We start from the raw sequence: 25,413 nt of genomic DNA on the forward strand, positions 1-25,413 counted from the left end.
ATTGTAATGTATAGTAATTGGTAAAAACATATCGCTAATATCTTATCTCTTATCTCTCCTATCTAATCGGATAAATCAGCTGATTTTTTCGTTATGATAACCGGAGTCGATTGTAAATGGTGTCGATTTTTCCGTGTATATGCTAAGACAAAAAAATGTCAATATCCCACTCAAGTAATTGAAATTAACTCAAATAATCCTAAAAGACATGAATTAGATAAATAACAAAAAACTATTTTTCGGTTAGGTTAAGTTATCTCTAGTCAAAAATCATAAAATATGTATAAAACAAATTTTAAAACCAAAACTTTCTCATCACGACTACTACGGAAGACCCGAGCCTTATATCAATTGCTTTAAATTTATTAATTTTTCTAGATAAAAATGAAAATTTCCTATGTTTTAATATCACTAATCTGCGTAAATGTTTTGGCAGATATAAGTATAAGTAAGTATTTTATTTATACTTAAGCACACAACGTAGATTAAAATCTAAAAAAAAATAATATTTAACTATTCTTTACAGTGGAATATATAGAGATGGTTGAAATTTCAAGTGAGTTATATTTTATAATCATATAGACTAACTTTGAGAGTTTTTAAATTTCACTAATTTTACACATACCTATTTTTTTTAAAACATTTACTACAGACATACAAATCAAGAAAGCTTCTGACTATAAAGATGATCATATAAAAAGTAAGATAATAATCAATGTACTAATATATAATTGTATTACAATGATTGCCTAGGTGTCAAATTACTTGTAAATAAAATATAAATTTATTTTTATATTTAAGAGGATGCCGCCCATGCAATTTTTTGTTATAATAATACGAGTTTGGCTTTCATGATACAGCGCCTCCAAAAATTGTCTTACAAAAAAGTTACCTTTATCACCTGAAAGTTATGAAACTTAACATTAACTTTAATTTAAGATTTTGTAAAAAATTGCCAGCACAAAACTTCTTCATACGTGAGGGGAGTGGCATCTTCAAAATGTGGTAGTTTTATATTTTGATTGGATCTGTGCACTGTCGCATGGGGGCACGAGCCTTTACTAAAAGTTACTATAATTTACTATGAGCACACTTGACTCTAAAAATTGATTATTTACCCTAACAGGGGTAGTTGCCTAATGCATGGTGTAATTTTTTCTAATGATTTTTTTTATTAATTTTAATTTTATTTGGAACTTTTCTAAAGGTCGATCTTGTATTTGTTTGTTCTAGATGGATTGGAGCATGTACTTACAGTTATGATAGATAAAGATAATTATGCAACGAGTAATAATAATTATGTGATATTAAAATTCTTCTCTACTCTAGTTTATGATAGAATAGAGTATTAAATTCAATACCAACAATTTTTTTATTAATATTTTCAGGATATTTTAATCAAATGTTCACTGTACCGGGTAATACTTTTTAACATATTTTCACATAGTCGCTTGATAATCAATAAGTATATACATTTTTCGATTTAATTTCAGAACATGCAGAAACTCACATTTTTGACTACCTACAACGTAATCAATTAACACTTTAATATAATACAAAGAATTATATATTGTAAAATATTGGTTTTATTTTCAAATTTAGATTCCATAATGACAGAAGAACATTTTTTGCAACAGGATATTTTTAACATATTAGGTGATTATAAAATTATCAGTTTTTTAATAAACAACTTTCTAAGGCCAATAAGCCCCTTAAAACGTAAATGTAAACAAACTACAAAAATATTAGATTGTTACATATCTTAGGTTTTTCAAACACATGTTTAAACAATTTTAAAGTGTACTGAATATAGTTAGGTTCATCAAGGAATAATAAAGTCACAAGGTCACAAAAAATGTTGTAGAAGACAGAATTAATACACATAAAAAAATTAGATTATTATTAAATTCATTGTGAAGAAAGTATTTTTTCAAACGTTACTATTTGCCAGAGATTAATTTTATGTTAATAAAACATTTTGCATTGACTTATTAGTCAAAGTAGTTCAATTATTTGAGTGACTTTTATAAAAATATAACAACCTGGTTTACGTAGCTGTATTATATTCTTGTTTCAGGTATCCGTGCTGATAAACCCAAAAGTAATTACAAAGTTATTCAACAGTTATTTAATATTAATACTATGTTTAGCATTGATTAATTGAAACTGTTATGGATAAATACAGCAAACCGAGTTTAAATAACTAAATTATTTTTAAAATTATTTTTACAGGTATTCCTAATCCTGCAGATACTACCAAAAGTAATTACAAAGTTAATTACTAAAAAAATTAGTAAAGTTTAGTTGGGGAGACTTACTGTTATAATAATTTTAACAACTATTATTTTTAGAGTAATTTTTGGAACAGCGTTTATCAATTTTTAACATTTTACCACAAAATACCATTTTTAACGTAATAGATTGTTGACGTTTTATGTTAACAAATACTTATGACTCGACAGACAAAATACGATACTAGTTCTTGTTGTTTGATATACTATCAAGAGCTGGTTGAATCATAGCACTCGTAGCACTAATAACGCTTCATTTATCATTGTACTCTACGCTAATAATGGACATTGGAAATCCCTCGCAGTTATAATTAGAAATTACGGCTTGTTTAAAAGATACATTTTTACACTATTTACAAGCCTTATGGTTACTCCTATTTGAATGTCTTGACTGGTTCGGCAACGTTTCGAAACACTTGCATGTTCGCAAGGCGTTTAAATAGTGTAAACGACGTGGCTCACTATTTACAATAACATATTAACATCTGTGAGACATGGTTTAGGAATTGGAAAATAAAAATAAACCAGTCACGTTACCTTTGCTCTCCGTCCTACAACATATCCTGCAGTAATACTCAACAATACAGTTAGCACTACTCAAAATGAGACAAAATATGTTAATTTAATATTAGACATACGTCTTACCTGGGGACCTCACTTTAAAGAAAAAAGAAAAAAATCAAATAAACTTGAATCATAAATTAAACCTGCTACTCAAGATTAAATTACTTATATTTAAGTCAATAATACGACTAATATGGGCAAATGGAATTCAAATATGGGGGGAGGACCAGCTAGACATTTAACAATAAGACCAATATAGGCGCTCCAAAATATATCAATACGAATGATTACAAATGCCCCTTGGTACATTAATAACAATATAACAAAGGTTGCAACGGGGAAATTTTTAAGATAACAGGTGAACACAAAATTATCAGTTTTTTAATAAACAGCTTTCTGAACCAATAAGCACCTGAAAATGTAAGCTACAAGCTACAAAAATATTACATATGTTAGGTATTTCAAACACATGTTTAAACAATTTCAAAGTGTACTGAATATAGTTAGGTTCATCAAGGAATAATAGGTCACAAAAAATGTTGTAGAAGACAGAATTAATACACATAAAAAAATTAGATTATTATTAAATTCATTGTGAAGAAAGTATTTTTTCAAACGTTACTATTTGCCAGAGATTAATTTTATGTTAATAAAACATTTTGCATTGGCTTATTAGTCAAAGTAGTTCAATTATTTGAGTGACTTTTATAAAAATATAACAACCTGGTTTACGTAGCTGTATTATATTCTTGTTTCAGGTATCCGTGCTGATAAACCCATAAGTAATTATGAAGTTATTCAATATTTATTTAATATCAATACTATATTTAGAATTGATTAATTGAAACTGTTATGGATAAATACAGCAAACCGAGTTTAAATAACTAAATTATTTTTAAAATTATTTTTACAGGTATTCCTAATCCTGCAGATACTACCAAAAGTAATTACAAAGTTAATTACAAAAAATTTAGTAAAGTTTAGTTGGGGAGACTTACTGTTATAATAATTTTAACAACTATTATATTTAGAGTAATTTTTGGAACAGCGTTTATCAATTTTTAACATTTTACCACAAAATACCATTTTTAACGTAATAGATTGTTGACGTTTTATGTTAACAAATACTTATGACTCGACAGACAAAATACGATATTAGTTCTTGTTGTTTGATATACTATCAAGAGCTGGTTGAATCATAGCACTCGTTGCACTAATAACGCTTCATTTATCATTGTACTCTACGCTAATAATTGACATTGGAAACCCCTCACATCTTACCTTTCCGATAGGAAACATTGCACTTAAGTGAACAGAGCAGTTTCTGAACCTTCTACTATCTCCTCAAGCGTCTATCAATGGGACCACCTTAGTCCTCTTTATTTCGTTAGCTCATTAGATGGACTTTTGCAAAAACAAGAAGTTTTTTTTTTTGCAGACGACATGATATATATTTTCATTAGTATTGCTTTTTCCGCGGATTATTGAAACCTACAAGCTGAAGTTATTTGATTTCTTGACTGGGCTCATCTCCTTGGTTATTATGAAAATTTTTAGGAGCTATAATTCTCTTCTACGTGGTTTATGTGCTTCGTAGTATATACCTTGCCGCTATATTTTGTGTATAAATGCGGTAGCTATCAGGACCTTAAGAGCCATCGGCTTAATGCTAATACTTTAATTTGAACTATACTGTATAGTTTTTTGTTCATCGTTTAAGATATTATTGTTTGACTGATTATTGCACTTCTATATTGTACTTTGTATGCGATATTTTTGTACATTTGTGAAAAAAATGCGTATTAGTGATTTAAATATCAAAATAAAACATAAGTACGATTATATTATTAAATACTGTATTATAAACCAGTTTATTTATAAATTTATGCAGGTGATGGAATTTCGAAATGTACCACATTTAATAATGCGAGAAAAATTCTTACAAAAAAACTTTGTTGTAAATATAAATATACAATTTTAAAGTATTACTTTTTACATAATCAATTTATTTGTACTATATTGATAATTTGTGGGTTTTTTTTAGAGATAAATAACTTTTTTTGTGTAACAGTATAACACATATATTTTAATTTATTCCTTGAGCGGAGGGGGATGGGGCTTTATCGACTAAAATCAACACTATATTTGGCATTGATTAATTGAAACTGAGATGAATAAATACAACAGACCGGGTTTAGTTAACTAAAAAATGTTTTAATATTTGTTTTACAGGTACTCCTGCGCATGCTGATGAAAACGATAACATTTACAAAGATGGTAGTAAATATATAATATTGCTTGTTTGAAAGATACAATTTGCTTATCAAATTCTTTTGTTCACACAATAATAACTAAAAAGTTAATTTTTAGTTGGGGAGCCTTAATAACATTTTACCACTATTATATTTAGGGTATTATTTTGAACGGCGTGTATCAATTTTTAAGAATACACTTATGCTCAAGAAGCGGTTTCTGATCCTTCTATTACGACATAAACATTTTTTTAGTATTACCTTATCAGTGGATGGTTGCCTACTACATATTGAACTTAGGTTTTTTCTGTATTTGGCTCATCTCAATGGTCTGACACTGTATGTTGAAAAATGTCATATTTTGTCATTTTCCTGGAACCGTATTCCGCTACTGCACGACTTCTTTATTCACGGTATTCAACTCCATCGAGTTTTTTCTATTAATGATCTTAACACCTTATGTACGCCTTCTCTACATTTTAGAGATCACTTAAACGCGGTAGCTAAAAAGGCTTTAAAAGTCATAGGTTTTGTGTTAATATTATATTTTGCATTCATTAATTGGTCAAATGATTCTCATTTTTGAGTTACTACTATGGATACATACAACATCACGGTTTGACTAACTATATAATTTATTTGTTACAGGAAATTATGTTACAGGTAGTACTGTGCATGATGATGAATACAATAGAATTTACAAAGCTACTAGTTAGTATTAATCAGAACTTATGGCTTATTTGAAAGATAAAATTTGCTTTATACAGAGTGGGGCGGAGCCGACTGACGAGTTTTGAGGGGCTATAAATAACGAACAGTAAAACTTAAAGATAAGCGGTTTGTTTTATTAAAATTATTAACAAGTACCGTTTTTTGGGTTAAGTTTTAAAAGCTACATCCCCAAGATGGTCACCGTCAGCAGCAATACATTGTTGCAGGCGTTTTTGGAATTTTTCGTGAGCTTTTCGGCACGTTTCGACAGCAACTTTTTTTTGTAGCGACGAGGCCCATTTCCATCTTTCTGAGGCTGTAAACAAACAGAATTTTCGCTACTGGGCTGAAAATAACCCACGGGAAATGCCCTCCATTCTCCTAAAGTGACAGTGTGGTGTGCTGTATCCCAATTTGGGGTGATCGGCCCATACTTTTTGAGGAGGGGAACAGGACCGTCACAGTCACTTCTGCTCGGTATGTTTTAATGTTGACAACTTATCTGCAGCACAATTTGGAGGAAATGGCTGAAGATCATGAATTGGGAGATGTGTGGTTTCAACAAAATGGGGCTACAGCCGAATTACAGCTCGTAATTCACTGACCGTTTTGCGACAAATGTTTCCGGGGCGGTTAGTCTCACACAGGGGTGACGTGGTCTGGCCGGCGCGCTCCCCCGATTTGAGCATGTGCGATTTTTTTCTCTGGGGCTTACTAAAGGAGAAGGTTTTTAAACATCACCCGCATACGTTAGAAGACCTGAAGGTCAGGATAACCGAAGAAATCGCGGCTATTCCTATAGAAACGTGCCGAAAATCACACGAAAACTATCGAAAACGCCTGCAACAATGTATTGCTTCTGACGGTCGCCATCTTGGTGATGTAATTTTCAAAACTCAACCCAAAAAACGGTACTTGTTAATAATTTTAATAAAACAAACCGTTTATCTCTAAGTTTGACTGTTCGTTATTTATAGCCCCTCAAAACTCGTCAGTCGGCTCCGCCCCACCCTGTATATTATTATATTGTTCACATAACAATTTACTATAAGTTGGGGAGACTTGTTTTAAGGGTTCTAGAATGAAATAGTAATTTGGCAACCTTACCAAACTTAGAATCAGATAAAAATTGAACGAATACATAATACATTTTGAGCATACGCGCCTTTTTACAAAAATCTGATCTCTATTTTATTTGTTCACCCCTTCTAGGCTCCATCAATTTTAGGCTTCATCCTGATATTATAATTTTCAAATTTTTGTACGTTCCTTTCCTCTGTATGTACTAATTAGGGCATTAAATTTTAAAAATAAAACAAATAATTACGAAAATATTAATCTTTTCAAACCAGTTTTTTATATAAATATTTATGCAGGTACCGAAACTAATAATTTTCATAATTTTTTGCGTTCCTTCCCACTCTGATTGTATCTATTAGGGTGTTAAATTAAAAAAATCAAAATACAAACGAATATATAAATAAATATTATATTTTCAAACCAGCTATTTATACACTTATGCAGGTACTGAAACTTTAAAATTGACCGAACTTGGAAAGGCGAGAAGAGGTCTTACTGGAGATGCTATTATAAATGTGCTTACCAAAAAATTAGGTGATTATAAATAAAAAGATTTAATATTATTTATTTTTTTAATAACATTTAATTTTACAGCATGATTAATTTTAAATAACACAGTATTTTATAGACTACTTAACACAACATTTTTTGTTTCTTTATAATTTTTACAAATATACTTAATATTTATTATACAATTTTTAATTTCACCTCTTTTTTTTTTAATTGTGTTTATAGTGACCCCTGTTTATAATTTTCACATGTAAAACTTTTCAGCTTTCTAATAAAAACATTTAAATAATTTTAAAATTTTGGACAACACAAAAAAATTACCTTTATAAATTACAAACTCATTTTAAATAACTATTAATACAAAAAAAAAACATAATTTTTTCTTTTAATACTGAGATTTTTTACAATTATACATATTTTATATAATTGTATTACTTATTTCATTTACGTTTAATAATTGTGTCAAATTAATTAACATCAATTGCACAAAAAAAAAATGGCTAATAATTGTTAATTTTGGCAATTTTTAACAACTGTATTCTGTTTTTTTAGCTGATATCATCTCGGTTGACAAGAAGTATTCTGTTTACACATTTAATGTACAATTTTTCAGCTTTCTAAAGAAAATTCTTAAATTTTGGGCAACAAAAAAAAACAAATTTATAAATTATAAACTCATTTTTATTGAGTGTAAATAATAAACAAAAAAAAATTATAATTTTTTTCAGAAAGCTTAGATTTTTACTATTATACATAGTAAATATATTTGTATAACTTGTTTTATTTACGTTTAGTAATTGTGTCTTGCACTGAAAGGAATATAGTCAATTATAAGTTAAATTTGGTATTTTTTTAACAACTGCTTTTTGATTTTTTAGCTGAAATCACCTCGAATAATGAAGTTGACAAGGAGAAAGCTGCTCATAGGATTTGTACTTTGATAGCAATGTGGGTTAGTCTTAAAATGTTTTTAAACACGTATTATATTATAAATCCATATGATGATGTATGTATGGTAGTAGAAATAAGGGGTGAAGTCAGACGTGTTGTAAAATATAGATCACTTGAAGGCGAATATTGGCAAGTAAATGCCTTTACAAAAAAAAAACTAAATGTACAACTACGCGAGGATATCAGTACTCTGCTTGTGTTTAGTAGCGAATAATACTAGATATCAATCGTTTATTTATTTTAAAATTATATTTAAATAAATAATTAAAGTTTGCATATTGCACTAAATTAGTTTATTTGATATATGCTTATTTATTGTTATTATTATGTAGTTTCATTATTATTAGTATTCCCATTATTATCATTATAATTATCAGCCGATTGTCATATGTAAAATAAAATAAATAAATGATAAAATAAACGCTTTTGTTCACGATTTTAAACACATTTGTTGCGAATTATTATTGATATCATGGCGATCAACCTTATCGTGTCTACCCTAATGCAACAAAATAATTTTTAAGCACATAATTGTCATTAGGTACAATGTTTTTGTTGATATTTGTGTATTGAAATAAGTCTTTTATTATCTGTGAACATCCGTTATTCTTCTCTAAAACATAAAAATAAGTTCTAAATGAACGTTTTTTTAATAATGTAATCTATAAGGTATTGATGTAAGAGGACCAATCTAATGAAATACTACTACTAGGTAATACTCACTTACATTCTTACTTTCTTACTGTGTTTGGACTATACTGGTTTGACCCTACTATCCACAGATTCACATTGTAGCGTTTATGTTATTCTATCAATTGAATATCGTACATATATTATATTTTGTAAGTCTTCGTTTTTTTTCTCCATAACATAAATATAAAATCTAAATTAACGTTAAGTAAATTTTTGATATTATGCTCAAAATGTAATTGATATTAGCGAACAAATCTAATGAAATTTTTTTGTTTTTAATGACAATGATTTAATGACTTCAATTCTACAATTCATCAAACTATGATATTTTTGAACTTTCTTAAACATAAGCCCGAAAATTTATTTTAAAATAAATGGTTGAACTTTAAATACTTTAATTGATGGGTAGCCCTTTGAATAGTGAAAATCGATTATAATATATTCAGGAGTTTTGAATTTTTTTGTTGTCTGGGTAATTATGATTTAAATTTATAGATACAAAACAATATTCACTTTAGGAAAATTTGTTTAAAACTAAGTTATTGATTGTTCAGACTTTTCTATGGATAGAATGGTTGCGGCCAAAGGAGGGAGTGAGAGCAAGAACTTGGAATAGGATATTAGTAAAAGATTTTGTACAAATTATATAGTTAAACCAGTTTGTTATATTTATCCATTACAGTTCCAATTAATTAATGCTAAAATTTCAATACCCGCATAAATATAAGTATCAAAAACTGGTTTAAAAATATAATATTTATTAATATATTCGTATTTATTTTTATACTTTAAATGTAACACCCTAATGAGCACAAGTAGAGTGGGAGGAAACGTGAAAAGATATGGTGATTAGAATATCAGGGGCATTAATAGAACCTATAATTTATACATAACCTGGTTATTAAATAAAAGTGTTAATATATTTGTATTTATGTTTTAGTTTGAAAATATCGCATAAAAAGTACAATAAAATAGGAAGTATGATACAATAATAAAAAACACATAATGTGTAACATTAAAAAAAAAAATACCAAAAATGGCTTAAGCTAAAAATTATAAACGTTAATTTAGAATTTATTTTTATGGTATTGAGAAAAGTACCGATGTTTCCTTAGGACCACTCGATTGAACACAAAAGGTCACACATTATTTACAAATATGTGACGAACAACCTATATTTATTAAAAAAAAAATGAATTTTGTCACGTGTTGATACTTTAGAGAAAATGGCTGGCACGTGGGTGGTGGACAACCAAACCACTAATTATATGCTATTTAATTAGAGGATGACACTAGTTCAGTAAAACAATGATTTATAAGAAATATAATAACACATAAAACATAAACAGTGGAAGAGGAAACAAAGATAAGTTTCGGTAACATATGGAAATGTTGACATCATGCGTTGTGGCCGAAGGCGAGTGACTGGGTGAGGTGACGGAAGCTGACTGCTGGTGCTGACCGGCCGCTAGGTGAAACAGTTATAGCGTACACCATTTGCGCTGGACTGGTAACGATGTCGTCTTTGACATTGTTTCGTAGAGAAAGTAAGACCACGGGTAAATTGATAAACCAGCGTGTGGACTCTTATGAGGTGAGGGTTTCCTTAAGAGTTCTGCGGAAACGCTCGACCATCCCATTTGTCTGTGGGTGCTAAGGCGTTGTCCATTTGTGTTGGGTACCAAATGAAGTCTTCGGAGCGTTGAAAAGATGAGATCAAACTGCCGGCCTTGTACGGTAGTCACTACGACGGGTAGGTCAAAAAATGTGAATTAGTGGCTGACAAGAGTGTGAGCTGACATGTTCCTTAGCATGTAAACAAACGTCAAGAACTTGACGAGGTGAAAAGTATTGCAGCTTCCGCCGCCGCGACGTGTTCGTCGAGCGCCAGGTCTACGCGGTTGACTCGTAACAATTCAGAACGGATGTGTAGTTTGTTGAAGATGGCTTCGGCGTGCGCAAACTATTGTAGCGGCGAGTGGCACCAAAACCCCGGCAGACGCACGTGCGCCAATCCGGTGATGTCACCTTGCGGCGGTGGTGTGGAGACCACGTTGTCTTCCACATAGGAAATATCAACAACATCGTTCGGCATATTAGCAAAAGCACTGCAATGTACAGCGTACGCGTAACACGAGAGAAGAGAAAACGAAAAAAAAAAAACGAGCGTCTTGGAAAACACGTGCGTGATACGTGGGCACCAATTTAGAGGTTATGGCTGGCACATATGTGGTGGACAACCAAACAACTAATTATATGCTATTAAATTAAAGGATGACGCTAGTTCAGTAAAACAATGATTTATAAGAAATATAAGTTCTTAAGTCGTGAGTGAGGCTAGTTTTACTGTCTAGGACGAGTTTGAATTTTTTTCTGGAGATTAGGTCTTCAATGAGACATGGTTTGTTGTTGAGAGATGAGAAAAAATAAATAATAAAACAATACAAATTGTTTTTGTAAAACCTCGAAGATTCTTATAATATTCAAAGTTTGTAAAACCTACAGGAACATAGCTATCATTTGTTTACATTACAACAGTCGTTGTGGAAAATAGCTTGGTTTTGATAAAAAACAGTATCACAATATTGGATTAGAATTTACACGATAAATGATTTTACAAAACTCCTTGACATAAGTTATAATTATAAAACATTTTTGATTTAGGAAAATGCCATAAATTAACTGTACGTAAATTTAAAAAAAAATAGGTACTCGCCACAGTTATTTTAACAATAACTTTCTACAAAGCATTTAAACACAAGCATCAATACAAAATTTGTTACAAAAAAATAGTTCGTATTTTCATTTGTTTACACTGCCTCAATGGAAGCAGATAACAATTTATTTTCAATTAAAAATGACAATAATATAGCAATACACATTCTTTTGTAAAAATTGACAATTCTTATCACATTAAAATATAAAGATTTTAATACACACCAAGTAAATAAATGCTATAATAATTGTATCACTAGATACATCTAAATTTACAATACAAATAAAGTTAAATAGAAAATATTAAAAATATTTTGTTTTATTATTTTTGTACCTAAGTGTTTATACCACTTATTTTCTCGCATTTTAGAACCCTGATGTTTTTCGTTTCTAAAATAGGTATTACACAAAGTGACAAGCTATAGTGTACCCGAGTGCTATATATATCAATCCATGGATGACACTAATTTATAACATTTTGATATCAATTAAAAACCATTAATTATTGTATTTTTAAACTTTTCTATACAACTATTATAGTATTTTCCCGAAAGTTGAAAAAGTGACTTATTATTTTGTATTATTTCAGTTATTTTAAAGAAATATCCGTTTTTACTTAATTATATGAAAACGTTTGTGATATAATGATTAAAAAAATTAAAATCGTACTACGTTTTAAAATAAAACTTGTATTAACTTGTTTTGTAATTGCTTAAATTAACATATAAATCTAGACATGAGGAATAAAATTCCTTATTTATCAAATTATTGCATGTGAATATCTGTTGACACATGTATTTGTATTAGTGTGCACATTCGTTTGCTATCCAATTTTTTTAATTTTAATTACACCTAATTTATTCAGTTATAAGATTTAAACTGGGTGCTTACGATTTTTGTAACAATTCACTTTCTGACAATTTGCCTGCAGTAACGGCAGACTTTAGTATTTACTTTTTTACTAATAAAATGTACTTTTGTATTTGTTTGTATTGTTCTACGTATATTACATATTTAAGTTTTTATTATTGTAAATTAAGCTCCTCTGTATGAATTTATGCAAAATCAGAAAAAATTCAAATCAAATACATCAGTATAATAAATACTGATTTTGAAATACAAGTAATTTCAAACCCTTCAAGATTCTCGGTGCAAACAACTGCAAAACAAAATGTGCTAAGAAAAACACCTCGTTTTCGATAAATAAAAAATAATAAAACCATACAAATTGTTTTTGTAAAACCTCGAAGATTCTTATAATATTCAAAGTTTGTAAAACCTACAGGAACATAGCTATCATTTGTTTACATTACAACAGTCGTTGTGGAAAATAGCTTGGTTTTGATAAAAAAATACAATAACAATAACACTGCCTCAATCGAAAAAGACAATAACTTACTTTAAATAAAAAAACCTAAATAATACAATACAAATTTGTTGTAAAAATTGACAATTCTTATTATGTTAAAACTTAAACAAATTTAACACAAACCAAATAAACAAATGCTCTAATAAATGTATATCTAGACTTTGTACGGGATTGTAAAAGAAGTTATGATTGAAATTAAAAATGTACAATACAAATAAAGTGAAATACAAAATATTCAAAATATTTGATTTTGTTATTTATATACCTAAATGTTTATACAATTATTTTTCTCGCATTTTAGAACCTTGATGGTACAATATTTAAAAATATGTTATTAAATTTGCATTTATTACTTATTACAAATACGAACATGATACTACTACTTTTTCATAAACATGAAATAATAAACAAAAAATCACAAATAAAATCTTTACTGATTTATGATACATGAATTTCCTGAAACATTGATTTTAAATTAGTAGGATCTGATTATTATATTTTGTGCTGTAGCCACTAATTACAGTAGGCATAGTGGGGATGGGGAGGTCACAGGTTTACAGGAATTATTATATTTGAGAGGGCTAGAATCACTTTCGCATAAACGCTTCGATGCGAATCAGTTATTAGTATTTTCAAGCCAGTAAAGTCCAAACAAAGTACATTGTAAACCAGCAAAGTTAGAAAGTATTAAAATGAGGTGCTGTATTTGCAAATAAGCATCAAAGCATTTTGTTGACTCGTGACCTCTCTGTGCTATCTATGGTTTGATTCCATTATGCCTATACACCACAGTACTAGTCCTCCAGGATAAAATCACTTTAAAATTAATGAATCGATGCTTATAAAACGTTTATAAAAAAAATGTATTGAAAGTAAAGGATTTGTACCTCATAAAGCCCGTGTCTAATATGCCCCACCGCCTCTACGACGGATTTTGTTTTTGTGAATTCAATAACTGGTTAGTATACATCAAATCCATAGGTAATTAGTACTACAAGACTTCAAACGTTGTTGGTATGCTTTCAAACAGAGATAGATGAATTTTAAATATGTTTGTCTAAGAATAATGAATAAAACTATATTTTATATTTGGTATAATAATTATATGAATCCATGTTTCATTATATTTTAAATACCATTTTTAAGAAAATAAATCATGTGGGGGAGTGTAGAATTATTGAAATTTTGATTTGAGGATATTGGTGTATGGGGATATGCCTGCTAAACATTCTATTACAGTTTTGACTTAATTCGACAGTTTTTTATTAAGTTATAGAAAGTTAAAATTTAAAATTGCAAAACCGCCAATTCGTTTTGTAGGTTATTACGGTTCTGGGATTCAAGAAGTTGACTTTTTTTTACTTTTGAACCACCAAAGTTACATATAATAATGTAGATAAAAAAATCACGCATCATAGGAATACCAGCTCGGTATCGATGCTAAAAACAGCTTTGTAAATAAACTAACAACGTTGCTATAACGCTGAATATATCCTTGGGCAAAATATCACCTAAAAATTATCCACAAAAAATTGAACTTCAGCAAAAATTTTAGTACATTATTCTCAGTTTGGAAAGTTTATGAAATATATGCGTTAAATTTTAAAAGTTGTTGTTAGAAAAACGTGAGCTGGAAGGGGGTTAAAACAAAAAAAAATAAGGACAAATTGAGACCCCATTGCATAAAAACACTACGTAAAGAATAAATATAATTTCTTATTTAACTCATTAAGATATTGAGTGGTTTAAGATAAGTTAATCACCCCTGTATTATCACATAACATAACAATATAAATAATGTTATTTCACCCTTTTAGTCATACAAATGCATGCAAAACACTTATAACTTGTATTATTTATATAATATGCGTTTAATTTGCGTTATTAAGTTTATTTCAACCTTATGTTATTACAAATTGCTAACGATTTGTTGTTCTACATTATAATTTACAATTCCTACTATTTCTATAATTTTATTTTCTATCTTTAGGTTTTTTTTCATTAATTGGATCAGGATAAAAGTAGAAATTACAATCTAATTCGAAATGTATATTATAATACAACTATTCGAATACTCAAATCTTTAAAAATAATATATATATATATATGATTATAGAATCATTATGATGTTGTCGATCTACTGTTAAAGAAATAAAATAGGTCAAACATTCAAATACAAATACAACTGCAAAACAAAATATGTTATGAAAAACACCTCGTTTTCGATAAATAAAAAATAATAAAACCATACAAATTGTGTTTGTAAAATACGAAGATTCTTATTATATTCAAAGTTTTGTTATACCTATAGGAACCTACCATTTGTTTACATTACAACAGTTGCTGTGAAAAACAGCTTGGTTTTGAAAAAAAAAAACAACAATACAATATTAGATAACAATTCACACGATAAATTATTATACAAAAACTCCTTATAATATTATGTTATTATTATAAAATATTTCCTAATTAGAAAATCGCAGTACATTAACTGTTGTAAATTAAAAAAAAATAGTTACTCGACACAGTTTTTATAACAATAACGTTCTACAATGCACTCAAACACGAACATCAAAAATAAATTTGTTACAAAAAAAACGGTCCTTTTTTTATTTGTTTTTACTGCCTCAATCAAAGAAGATAACAATTTACATTAAATTAAAAAACCTAAATAAAACTATACACATTTGTTTGTAAAAATTGACAAATTATGTCTTATTATTTTAAAACATAAAAGATTATAACACAAACCAAGACAACAAATGATATAATAAATGTATATCTAGACTTTGTACGGGAATGAAGAAGACGTTTTAAGTGAAATTTAAAATTTACAATACAAATAAAGTGAAAACAAAATATTAAAAATATTTGGTTTTATCATTTATATACCTAAATGTTTATACCATTTATATTCTCGCATTTTTGAACCTTGATACCTTACATACCGTATTGTTGCCCTGATAATTTTTTTAATTTAAATTATATAGGTACTTATTATAACTAACGAACATAATACTACCACTTTTTTTAAATCATCTTGAAATAATTAACAAAAAATTACAAATAAAATCTGTACTGATTTAGGAAATATGTATTTTCTCAAACAGTGATTCAAAGTTAGTAGGATCCGGTTATAATATTCTGTGCTGTAGTCACTAATCACAGTAATGTTGTCTATAAGAACCAGTTAAAATGAATTGTAATTTATATGTTGTCTATTTTTGGATATAACTATGAATTTTGAATATGTTTGTCTAAGAATAATGAATAAAACTATATTTAATATTTGGTATATTTGTGGTGAGCGCTGATTTGAGGATATTGGTGTATAGGGATATAACTGCTAAACATTCTATTACAGTTTTGACTCAATTCGATAGTTTTTCGCTATGTTATAGAAAGTTAAATATTGACCGACAATTTATTTTTAGGTTTTTGTGGTTCTGGGGGTGAAGAAGTTGGCTTTTTCCCTTTTTGAGTTACCAATCACATATAATTTTGGATACCTAAAGTAAATCGGGCCATAGTAAAACATGTAATCGTTTTTGTAGATACAAAAAAAACAAACATTATGGGAATACTAGCTCGGCTTCGATGCTAAAAAACAGCTTTGTAAATAAACGTACAACGTTGCTATAACGCTGAATGTATCCCGGGAAAAATATACCTAAAAATAATCCACAAAAAATTGAACTTCAGAAAAATTTTAGTACATTATTCTCAATTTGAAAAGTTTATGAAATATATGCGTTAAATTTTAAAAGTTGTTATCAGAAAAACGTGAGCTGGAAGGGGGTTAAAACAAAAAAAAAAGTAAGGAAAAATTGAGACCCCATTGCATAAAAACACTACGTAAAGAATAAATCATAATTTCTTTCAATATAAACAATGTTATTTTACCCTTTTAGTCATACAAATGCATGCAGAACACTTATAACTTGTATTATTAATATAATATCCATTCAACTTGCGTTATAAAGTTTATTTCAACCTTATGTTATTACAAATTGTTAACGATTTGTTTTTCTACATTATACTTTACAATTCCTACTTTTTCTATAATTTTATTTTCTATCTTTAGGTTTTTTCGTTAAATTGGATCAGAATAAAAGTAGAAATTACAATCTAACTCGAAGTGTATATTATTATACAACTATTCGATTACTCAAATCTTTAAAAATACCATTTTTAAGAAAATAAGTCCTGTGGGGGAGTGTAGAATAATTGAAATTTTGATTTGAGGATATTGGTGTATAGGGATGTGCCTGCTAAACATTCTATTACAGTTTTGACTTAATTCGACAGTTTTTTATTAAGTTATAGAAAGTTAAAATTTAAAATTGCAAAACCGCCAATTCGTTTTGTAGGTTATTACGGTTCTGGGATTCAAGAAGTTGACTTTTTTTTACTTTTGAACCACCAAAGTTACATATAATAATGTAGATAAAAAAATCACGCATCATAGGAATACCAGCTCGGTATCGATGCTAAAAAACAGCTTTGTAAATAAACTAACAACGTTGCTATAACGCTGAATATATCCTTGGGCAAAATATCACCTAAAAATTATCCACAGAAAATTGAAACTCAGAAAAATGAACCCCATAAATAACGTCCCCGAGCTCCTAAAATGAATACTATGGTATTACTGACAAAGTGATGAACTCACAGATATTGAAAATATTGTCATCATATTGTTAATTACCATACATGGGTGTCTATGGTAATACATTTTCATAGACAGACGATTAACCCTAAACGAATCCAACCTAATATTAAAAAATAATTTTCATTCAAATAATAATTGTCATTAGTTACAAAGATTTTATCGATACTTGTATATGTATCTGTAAACACTGGACCTTATTTCTCTCTACTTTTGCCTTACTTTATCAAATGATGATATTCTTAACCTTTCTTACACATCAGCCCGAAATTAACTTTTTAATAAAAATTATATATAGATGTTTTAGTTTTTGTTGTGGTTTGGTTAAACTTAAAATTTACTACCGTCAAAATTAATTTTCAGATTTTTTTCCCCTTAAGGAAAAAAGTTTGACCAATGTCAAATAATGTCCAATTCAGGGTAATGATTTCATCGTGAACCACTGAATATTTCATAGGGTTTAATAAGAATGTGATCTCAACTGTTCATATTATTGTTTTTTACCCCTCACACTTAAAGAGTCAGTCTTAGGTTTATACTTTAATTTTAATAAGGGTTAAACGTTGTATACATAAAAACGATTTGTTTGTTAAACAAGTGTTTTGTGCTATAATTATATATTATATATAACAATTCACACCGTATGCATAGGTACTTGTTGTGTTATTATTCTGAATCACATAAAAACATGTTGTTGCAAACTCAATAGTATCACCATACATTTTTCAGTACTCATATACTTTATATATATATACATAAGTTATATTCCGCTTCAGATTAATGTAAACAAAATGAATCCCAGAAATAACGTCACCGAGCTACTAAAATGGTTACTAAAGTATTACTGACAAAGTGATTCACACTGTATGCATTGGTGCTTGTTGGTTTATTATTCTGAGTCACACAAAAACATGTTGATGCAAAGTTACTGTTGATGCAAACTCAGTTATATTCCGCTTAAGATTAATGTAAATATCGAATGTTGCTTGTGTAAATAAATTCGCATAAACAATTTTGAAAAACATTTCTAGATTTTATTTTTTTGGACGACACAATAAAGGCCATTCGGCAAGTCGTAAGTAAACCTTTGCAGCAGCAGGCTTGACTATCGTTGCAGTTTTTTAAGTAAGTAATACTACCAAAATGTTAAAAATGGTAAAACTGTAAACTTTTAATATGTTTTAATGAATTTTAATTATTTTTCCGCATTAGACCTTCGATAACATTTAATCAACTATTCCAAGTAATACTATCAGACTTCAAAAGCTGTAAGTACGCATTCAAAAAGAAATAGATGAATTTTAAACACGTTTATCTAATAATATTATACAAAATTATAATTTATTCTTGTTATATTAAACATATAAATCCAAATTTCTTTAAATTTTTTTATTTTAAATCAGTTTTAAAACTAAATACCATTTTTTTTAAAATTAAATCCTGCAGGGAGTGCAGAATTATTTAAATTTGGATTTAAGGATATCTGAGAATAGGGACATGCCTGATAAACATTCTATTAAAATGTTGTCTTAATTCGATAGTTTTCCGCTATTTTATAGAAAGCTAACGTCAAAAGTTGAAAAACTAATCATTTTTTTTTTAGATTTTTATCGATTCTGTGCGTGATTAAGTAGACTTTTTCTACTATTGAACCAATCACATATAATTTCGAGTATCTTATAAAAATCGGGCCATAGAATAACATATTATCGTGTTTACAGTTAAAAAAACACACACCATAGGAATACTAGCTCGGCATCGGTGCTAAAAAACTGTTTTGTAAATAAATTAACAACATTGCGCTGCAATATATGTTTTTATTTTACTGCATTGCCGAAATATGGCTAAACAAAATGTACTTAGAAGTTGAATAAAGTTGTAATTTTAAATAAAAAAAACCGTTTTTTCGTAGTTTCTTGTTGCTTAGTTTATGATAAATTGTTTGAATAGATATAATAATTGTCGTTTAAATACAAACATAATATGTATCTTTATTTTAAATTTGTGTCCATGATGCAAATTTTTTTAAAGTTCAAGATTTATTTTTACCTCATATTTTTTATTTATTAAAAATATAAGTATAAATTTCGAAAAATAATAATATCAGAACAAATTACTTCTGGTTTGCATTTTTTCGAATAAATTTAGACTAAAATCAAATGTATATGCACAAGCCAATGTTCATATTCTGTGGTATCAATTATATAATAACACTAGTTAAAATTAGTATTAAAAAATAAATAATTATCATTATCAAAGTTATTAAAGTATCAAATAAAAGCCGGATCGTTAGATTTTTTTGTACTTTTGACCCAATCACATATAATTTCGAGTATCTAATGAAAATCAGGCCATAGAAAAACATAGTATCGTGTTTGCAGGTACAAAAAAAAACACACCATAGGAATACTAGCTTGGCGTCGATGCTAAAAAACTGTTTTGTAAATAAACTAACAAAGATGCACTGCAAAATATGTTTTTATTTTACTGTATTGCCAATATATGGACAAACAAAATGTACTTAGAACGTAGTTGTAATTTTAAAAAAATTTACCATTATTCGTAGTTTCTTGTTGCTTTGTTTATGGTAAAAGTTTTCATCTATACCGCAGATACTCTAAATAAACCTTATACCGGGTGATCCATCTTATGTGAGATACATGTTATGTAGTTATTTATTTAAAACCATATTAAATTATTATAACAATTCTCTATGTGTTAAAAACTATAGTAGAATATACAAGCACCTAAAATTATAGGAAACATTTTTCATCCAAGTCTGCAACCACGAAAGAGCATTTTCATATCTCGTTGAAGTACCAAATATAATTTTATTAAAAATATAAGTACAAATTTTGAAAAATAATAATATCAGAACAAATTATCTACTGGTTTGCATTTCTTCGAATAAATGTAGACTAAAAGTAAATATATAAGCACAAGCCAATGTTGATATTCTGTGGTATCAATTATATATTAACACAAGTTAAAATTAGTATAAAAAAAAAAAAAAAATGATTACCATTATCAAAATTGTTAGTGTATCAAATAAAAGACGGATCTTTAGATTTTGTTGTACTTTTGACCCAATCACATATAATTTCAAGTATCTAATGAAAATCGGGTCATAGTCACACATGGTATCGTGTTTGCAGATACAAAAAAAAACACATACCATAAGAATACTAGCTCGGCATCGATGCTAAAAACAGATTTGTAAATAAACTAACAAGTTTATTTTTCTGTATTGCCGAAATATGGACAAACATAATGTTTTTGAAATTTAAATGAGCATTTATGATGAAACATTTTTTTAAAATTGTATCTTTAAAATACACCTCAAGTTTAAGCTATTTTTTATCTTGTACTTTTATTAATTTAAAATATACATTTTCTAAGAATGTTTCATCCAAATATATTATTCTTTTTCGATTATATCATAAAAATGTTTGCTATAAAAGCATGGATTGAGAGTAACAAGCATTTTGCTTAGTCACGTTTTGCAATGGGAAATTTAGTGCAAAACGTATTCTTAAAAGATAACTATAAAAAAAAACCATACATCTAAAACAATTTTAAAACCAAAACGAGAATGTTAATAATTGGCCTTAATCGGCAAAACATTCACTTGGTTTTTTTGAATCTATTTTACTATTTATTAAAGTTTGTTCGTTGTGAAAACAACACATAATTTAAAAAATTTAACATCCCCGCCACCATTGCCAGCCACATCCCCATCCCATCCCCATCCCCATCCCCACCCTCATTAGAAGGATATATGTGTAACAACTGTAAATAAGTGTGTAAGTCGATTTCAGTGATTTTACAGGGGAGCGATTTTAAACTTTGACCAGCTGCCATAAATCGCTACTTAATCAATAACACACATCTCTCTCAAGGTTTACTTGTTGGTCCAACGAGGTAGACATTTATCCGAGGTGTGCTAAACGTTTAACCACTACGATTTCGTGGGGCTATGTCGCGATTTCTTATCATTGACTGTCCCGTATTGTAATGTATAGTATTTGGTAAAAACATATCGCTAATATCTTATCTCTTATCTCTCCTATCTAATCGGATAAATCAGCTGATTTTTTCGTTATGATAACCGGAGTCTATTGTAAATGGTGTCGATTTTTCCGTGTATATGCTAAGACAAAAAAATGTCAATATCCCACTCAAGTAATTCAAATTAACTCAAATAATCCTAAAAGACATGAATTAGATAAATAAAAAAAAACTATTTTTCGGTTAGGTTAAGTTATCTCTAGTCAAAAATCATAAAATATGTATAAAACAAATTTTAAAACCAAAACTTTCTCATCTCGACTACTCCGGAAGACCCGAGCCTTATATAAATTGCATTTATATTTATTAATTTTTCTAGATAAAAATGAAAATTGCCTATGTTTTAATATCACTAATCTGCGTAAATGTTTTGGCAGATATAAGTATAAGTAAGTATTTTATTTATACTTAAGCACACAACGAAGATGAAAATCTAAAAAAATTAATATTTAACTAATCTTTACAGTGGAATATATAGAGATGGTTGAAATTTCAAGTGAGTTATATTTTATAATCATATAGACTAACTTTGAGAGTTTTTAAATTTCACTAATTTTATACATACCTATTTTTTTAAAACATTTACTACAGACATACAAATCAAGAAAGCTTCTGAATATAAAGATGATCATATAGAAAGTAAGATAATAATCAATGTACTAATATATAATTGTATTACAATGATTGCCTAGGTGTCAAATTACTTGTAAAAAAAATATAAATTAATTTTTATATTTAAGAGGATGCCGCCCATGCAAATTTATGTTATAATAATACGAGTTTGGCTTTCACGATACAGCGCCTCCAAATATTGTCTTACAAATTCGTTACCTTTATTACCTGAAAGTTATGAAACTTAAAATTGTCTTTAATTTAATATTTTGTAAAAAATTGCCAGCACAAAACTTCTTAATACGTGGGGGGAGTGGCATCTTCAAAATGTGGTCGATCTTGTATTTGTTTGTTCTAGATGGATTGGAGCATGTACTTACAGTCATGATAGATAAAGATGAATATTTAACGAGTAATAATAATTATGTGATATTAAAATTCTTCTCTACTCTAGTTTATGATAGAATACAGTATTAAATTCAATACCAACAATTTTTTTATTGATATTTTCAGAATATTTTAATCAAATGTTCACTGTACCGGGTAATACTTTTTTAACATATTTTCACATAGTCGCTTGATAATCAATAAGTTTATACATTTTTCGATTTAATTTCAGAACATGCAGAAACTCACAATTTTGACTAACTACAACGTAATCAATTAACACTTTAATATAATACAAAGAATTATATATTGTAAAATATTGGTTTTATTTTCAAATTTAGATTCCATAGTGACAGAAGAACATTTTTTGCAACGGGATATTTTTGACATATTAGGTGAATATAAAATTATTAGTTTTTTAATAACAACTTTCTAAGGCCAATAAGCCCCTTAAAACGTAAATGTAAACAAACTACAAATATAATAGATTGTTACATATCTTAGGTTTTTCAAACACATGTTTAAACAATTTCAAAGTGTACTGAATATAGTTAGGTTCATCAAGGAATAATAGGACACAAAAAATTTTGTAGAAGACAGAATTAATACACATAAAAAAATTAGATTAATATTAAATTCATTGTGAAGAAAGTATTTTAGCTTCGATGCAAAGCGAGAAGGTATTGGTTTTACTCTGATGTGGGCTTTCTTTTTCGCTGTATACACTGTAACTTTTTTAATACTAGACCAATTCCTTCGAGTAGCAACTCTATAAATCACAAATTTTGTCTAGTTTGTACTTTGGGGGGGTAAAAGTTGAAAAAGTTTAAGTCTTCACAGACGAAAAATGAAAAAACAAAAAAAAAACCGTACGAGTTTTTAAGTTAGAACTTTTACTGGCTATAGTATCGAGAAAAAGAGTCGGATCGAGTTGAAATGTATAAGAAATAATTATTTGGTATGCCCGCACACGTCAGTTGTGTCAAACTTAAACTATACCCATTTCCCACCCCCCTAGGGGGGGTACATTTTTTTTTGTTTTTTGGGGTTTTTAGCGGTAATTTTGAAACTTTTGGGTTGAAAATTTGCTAGTAGTTGGAACTCATATGTACCCATAACATATTAAACGGGAAAAAAATTCGGCACTACAGTTTTTTTTTAATTGCCGGGAAACTGTGTTTTCGCAGATTTCGTATATTTTAACAAAAACACCTAAAATCTTTAAAAAAAATTGATCAAATCATTAAAACAATTTTATTTATATCTATGCAGAATGATACTATTAGGTTTTGTGCTCAAGTACCACTTTTGACTTTAAGCTTACACAAATTCAATTTTTTTTTTTTTTTACTCAAAACCCGGTGTACCAGATGTGAGAAACGAACAGACACTAAAATTTTTCAGTTGGTAACGTCTATCCGTGTTAGATTAGTTTAGTGCCCAATGATCGGTATCATAATATTGTGTTTATTACATGATATCACAGGCGACTAAATCGTGTAACTGATTATAGTAGAAACTCGATTTATTGGGAAAAAAACCTATCCGTGTACTTATTAAGACACTTAATGATTCTGATACGACAAAACCACTGTCGTTATCTCGTTATTTTATAGCCTGCGTTATATAACCTTACCGAAGTGTAACTATGAGTATATAATGTCCAACTACCTGCAAATAATGAAGAGGACTGTTGTTTTTTGGATTCAGATTAAGTGTTGGTTTTTATGCAGTATACCGCCTCAAAATGTTTTTTTTATTATACAATTTTTTTAAAGGAAAACTAATGTTTTGTATATTGTTATACTGTTATTCATTTAAAGAGATTCACGCTTGATTGTTTAAATTGTCTAATATTAAATAATCTGCTTCGTGCTAATTTTAATTTTTTAGTTTATCAACTTGTAGCTCTAATTTTGTAAAAAATATTTCATTATTTTATTACTATGTACTATTACTATTAAGATAAATTTTAATAATAATTAAGTCATAAATGATAATACTTTATTATATGACTAGATCAAATCTCGTGAACATTTAACATCATGATACTGCTCCTATGCTATTATTAAAAAAACACAATTTTTAAAATCTCCATAAAAGGTTATTGTTAAATAACAGGGAACATCCGATTGCTAGTGGTTATACACGTTAGTAATATTTAACTAATAAGTAATATATGTAGGTAAAATTTGTTGTTTTCTCCATCACAGTACCAGTATACGATTTATTTTAATTTAAATGTAAGAAAATAGATTTTTCTTTAGAAAATAACCAGAATTTAATATACAGGATGAGGCAGTAAAACGGCGATTTTCTAATGTATTTAAATGGTAAAACCCGTTTCACTATCCCACCCTTTACATTTTAAGGATCTATGAAAAGGTTTTTTTAGTTGCATTTTATTTTGTACACTGTCAATCTAGTAAAATAGAAGTATAATATAGCTTTGAAATAATATAATCTATGAAGTATAAATAGTTTGTGTGAGATTGCTTTAATGGAAGTACATAATACATAAATATTAATTTTATTGAGAAT

At 28.2% G+C, this 25,413-nt stretch overlaps 1 protein-coding gene across 1 annotated transcript in view; it reads left to right on the forward strand.

The window, feature by feature from the left end:
* The window catches only part of LOC126839858 (uncharacterized), a 43,263-nt gene that overhangs the window by 12,585 nt on the left and 5,265 nt on the right, over nucleotides 1-25,413 (forward strand). The window contains exons 2-10 of the mRNA XM_050575276.1: nucleotides 1,234-1,287; nucleotides 1,389-1,418; nucleotides 1,494-1,529; nucleotides 1,603-1,656; nucleotides 2,078-2,101; nucleotides 2,233-2,262; nucleotides 3,614-3,637; nucleotides 3,769-3,798; nucleotides 5,088-5,132. Coding sequence (XP_050431233.1) covers nucleotides 1,260-1,287; nucleotides 1,389-1,418; nucleotides 1,494-1,529; nucleotides 1,603-1,656; nucleotides 2,078-2,101; nucleotides 2,233-2,262; nucleotides 3,614-3,637; nucleotides 3,769-3,798; nucleotides 5,088-5,132 — 301 coding nt within the window. The 5' untranslated portion in view covers nucleotides 1,234-1,259. The remainder of the gene's footprint in view (nucleotides 1-1,233; nucleotides 1,288-1,388; nucleotides 1,419-1,493; nucleotides 1,530-1,602; nucleotides 1,657-2,077; nucleotides 2,102-2,232; nucleotides 2,263-3,613; nucleotides 3,638-3,768; nucleotides 3,799-5,087; nucleotides 5,133-25,413) is intronic.

The sequence above is a fragment of the Adelges cooleyi genome, unplaced genomic scaffold (assembly GCF_023614345.1).
Source record: "Adelges cooleyi isolate 19-005CV unplaced genomic scaffold, UGA_ACOO_1.1 ACOO_flye_CR_arks_rails_tigmint_CR_PRNA_308, whole genome shotgun sequence".
In the NCBI taxonomy this organism is placed as follows: domain Eukaryota; kingdom Metazoa; phylum Arthropoda; class Insecta; order Hemiptera; family Adelgidae; genus Adelges; species Adelges cooleyi.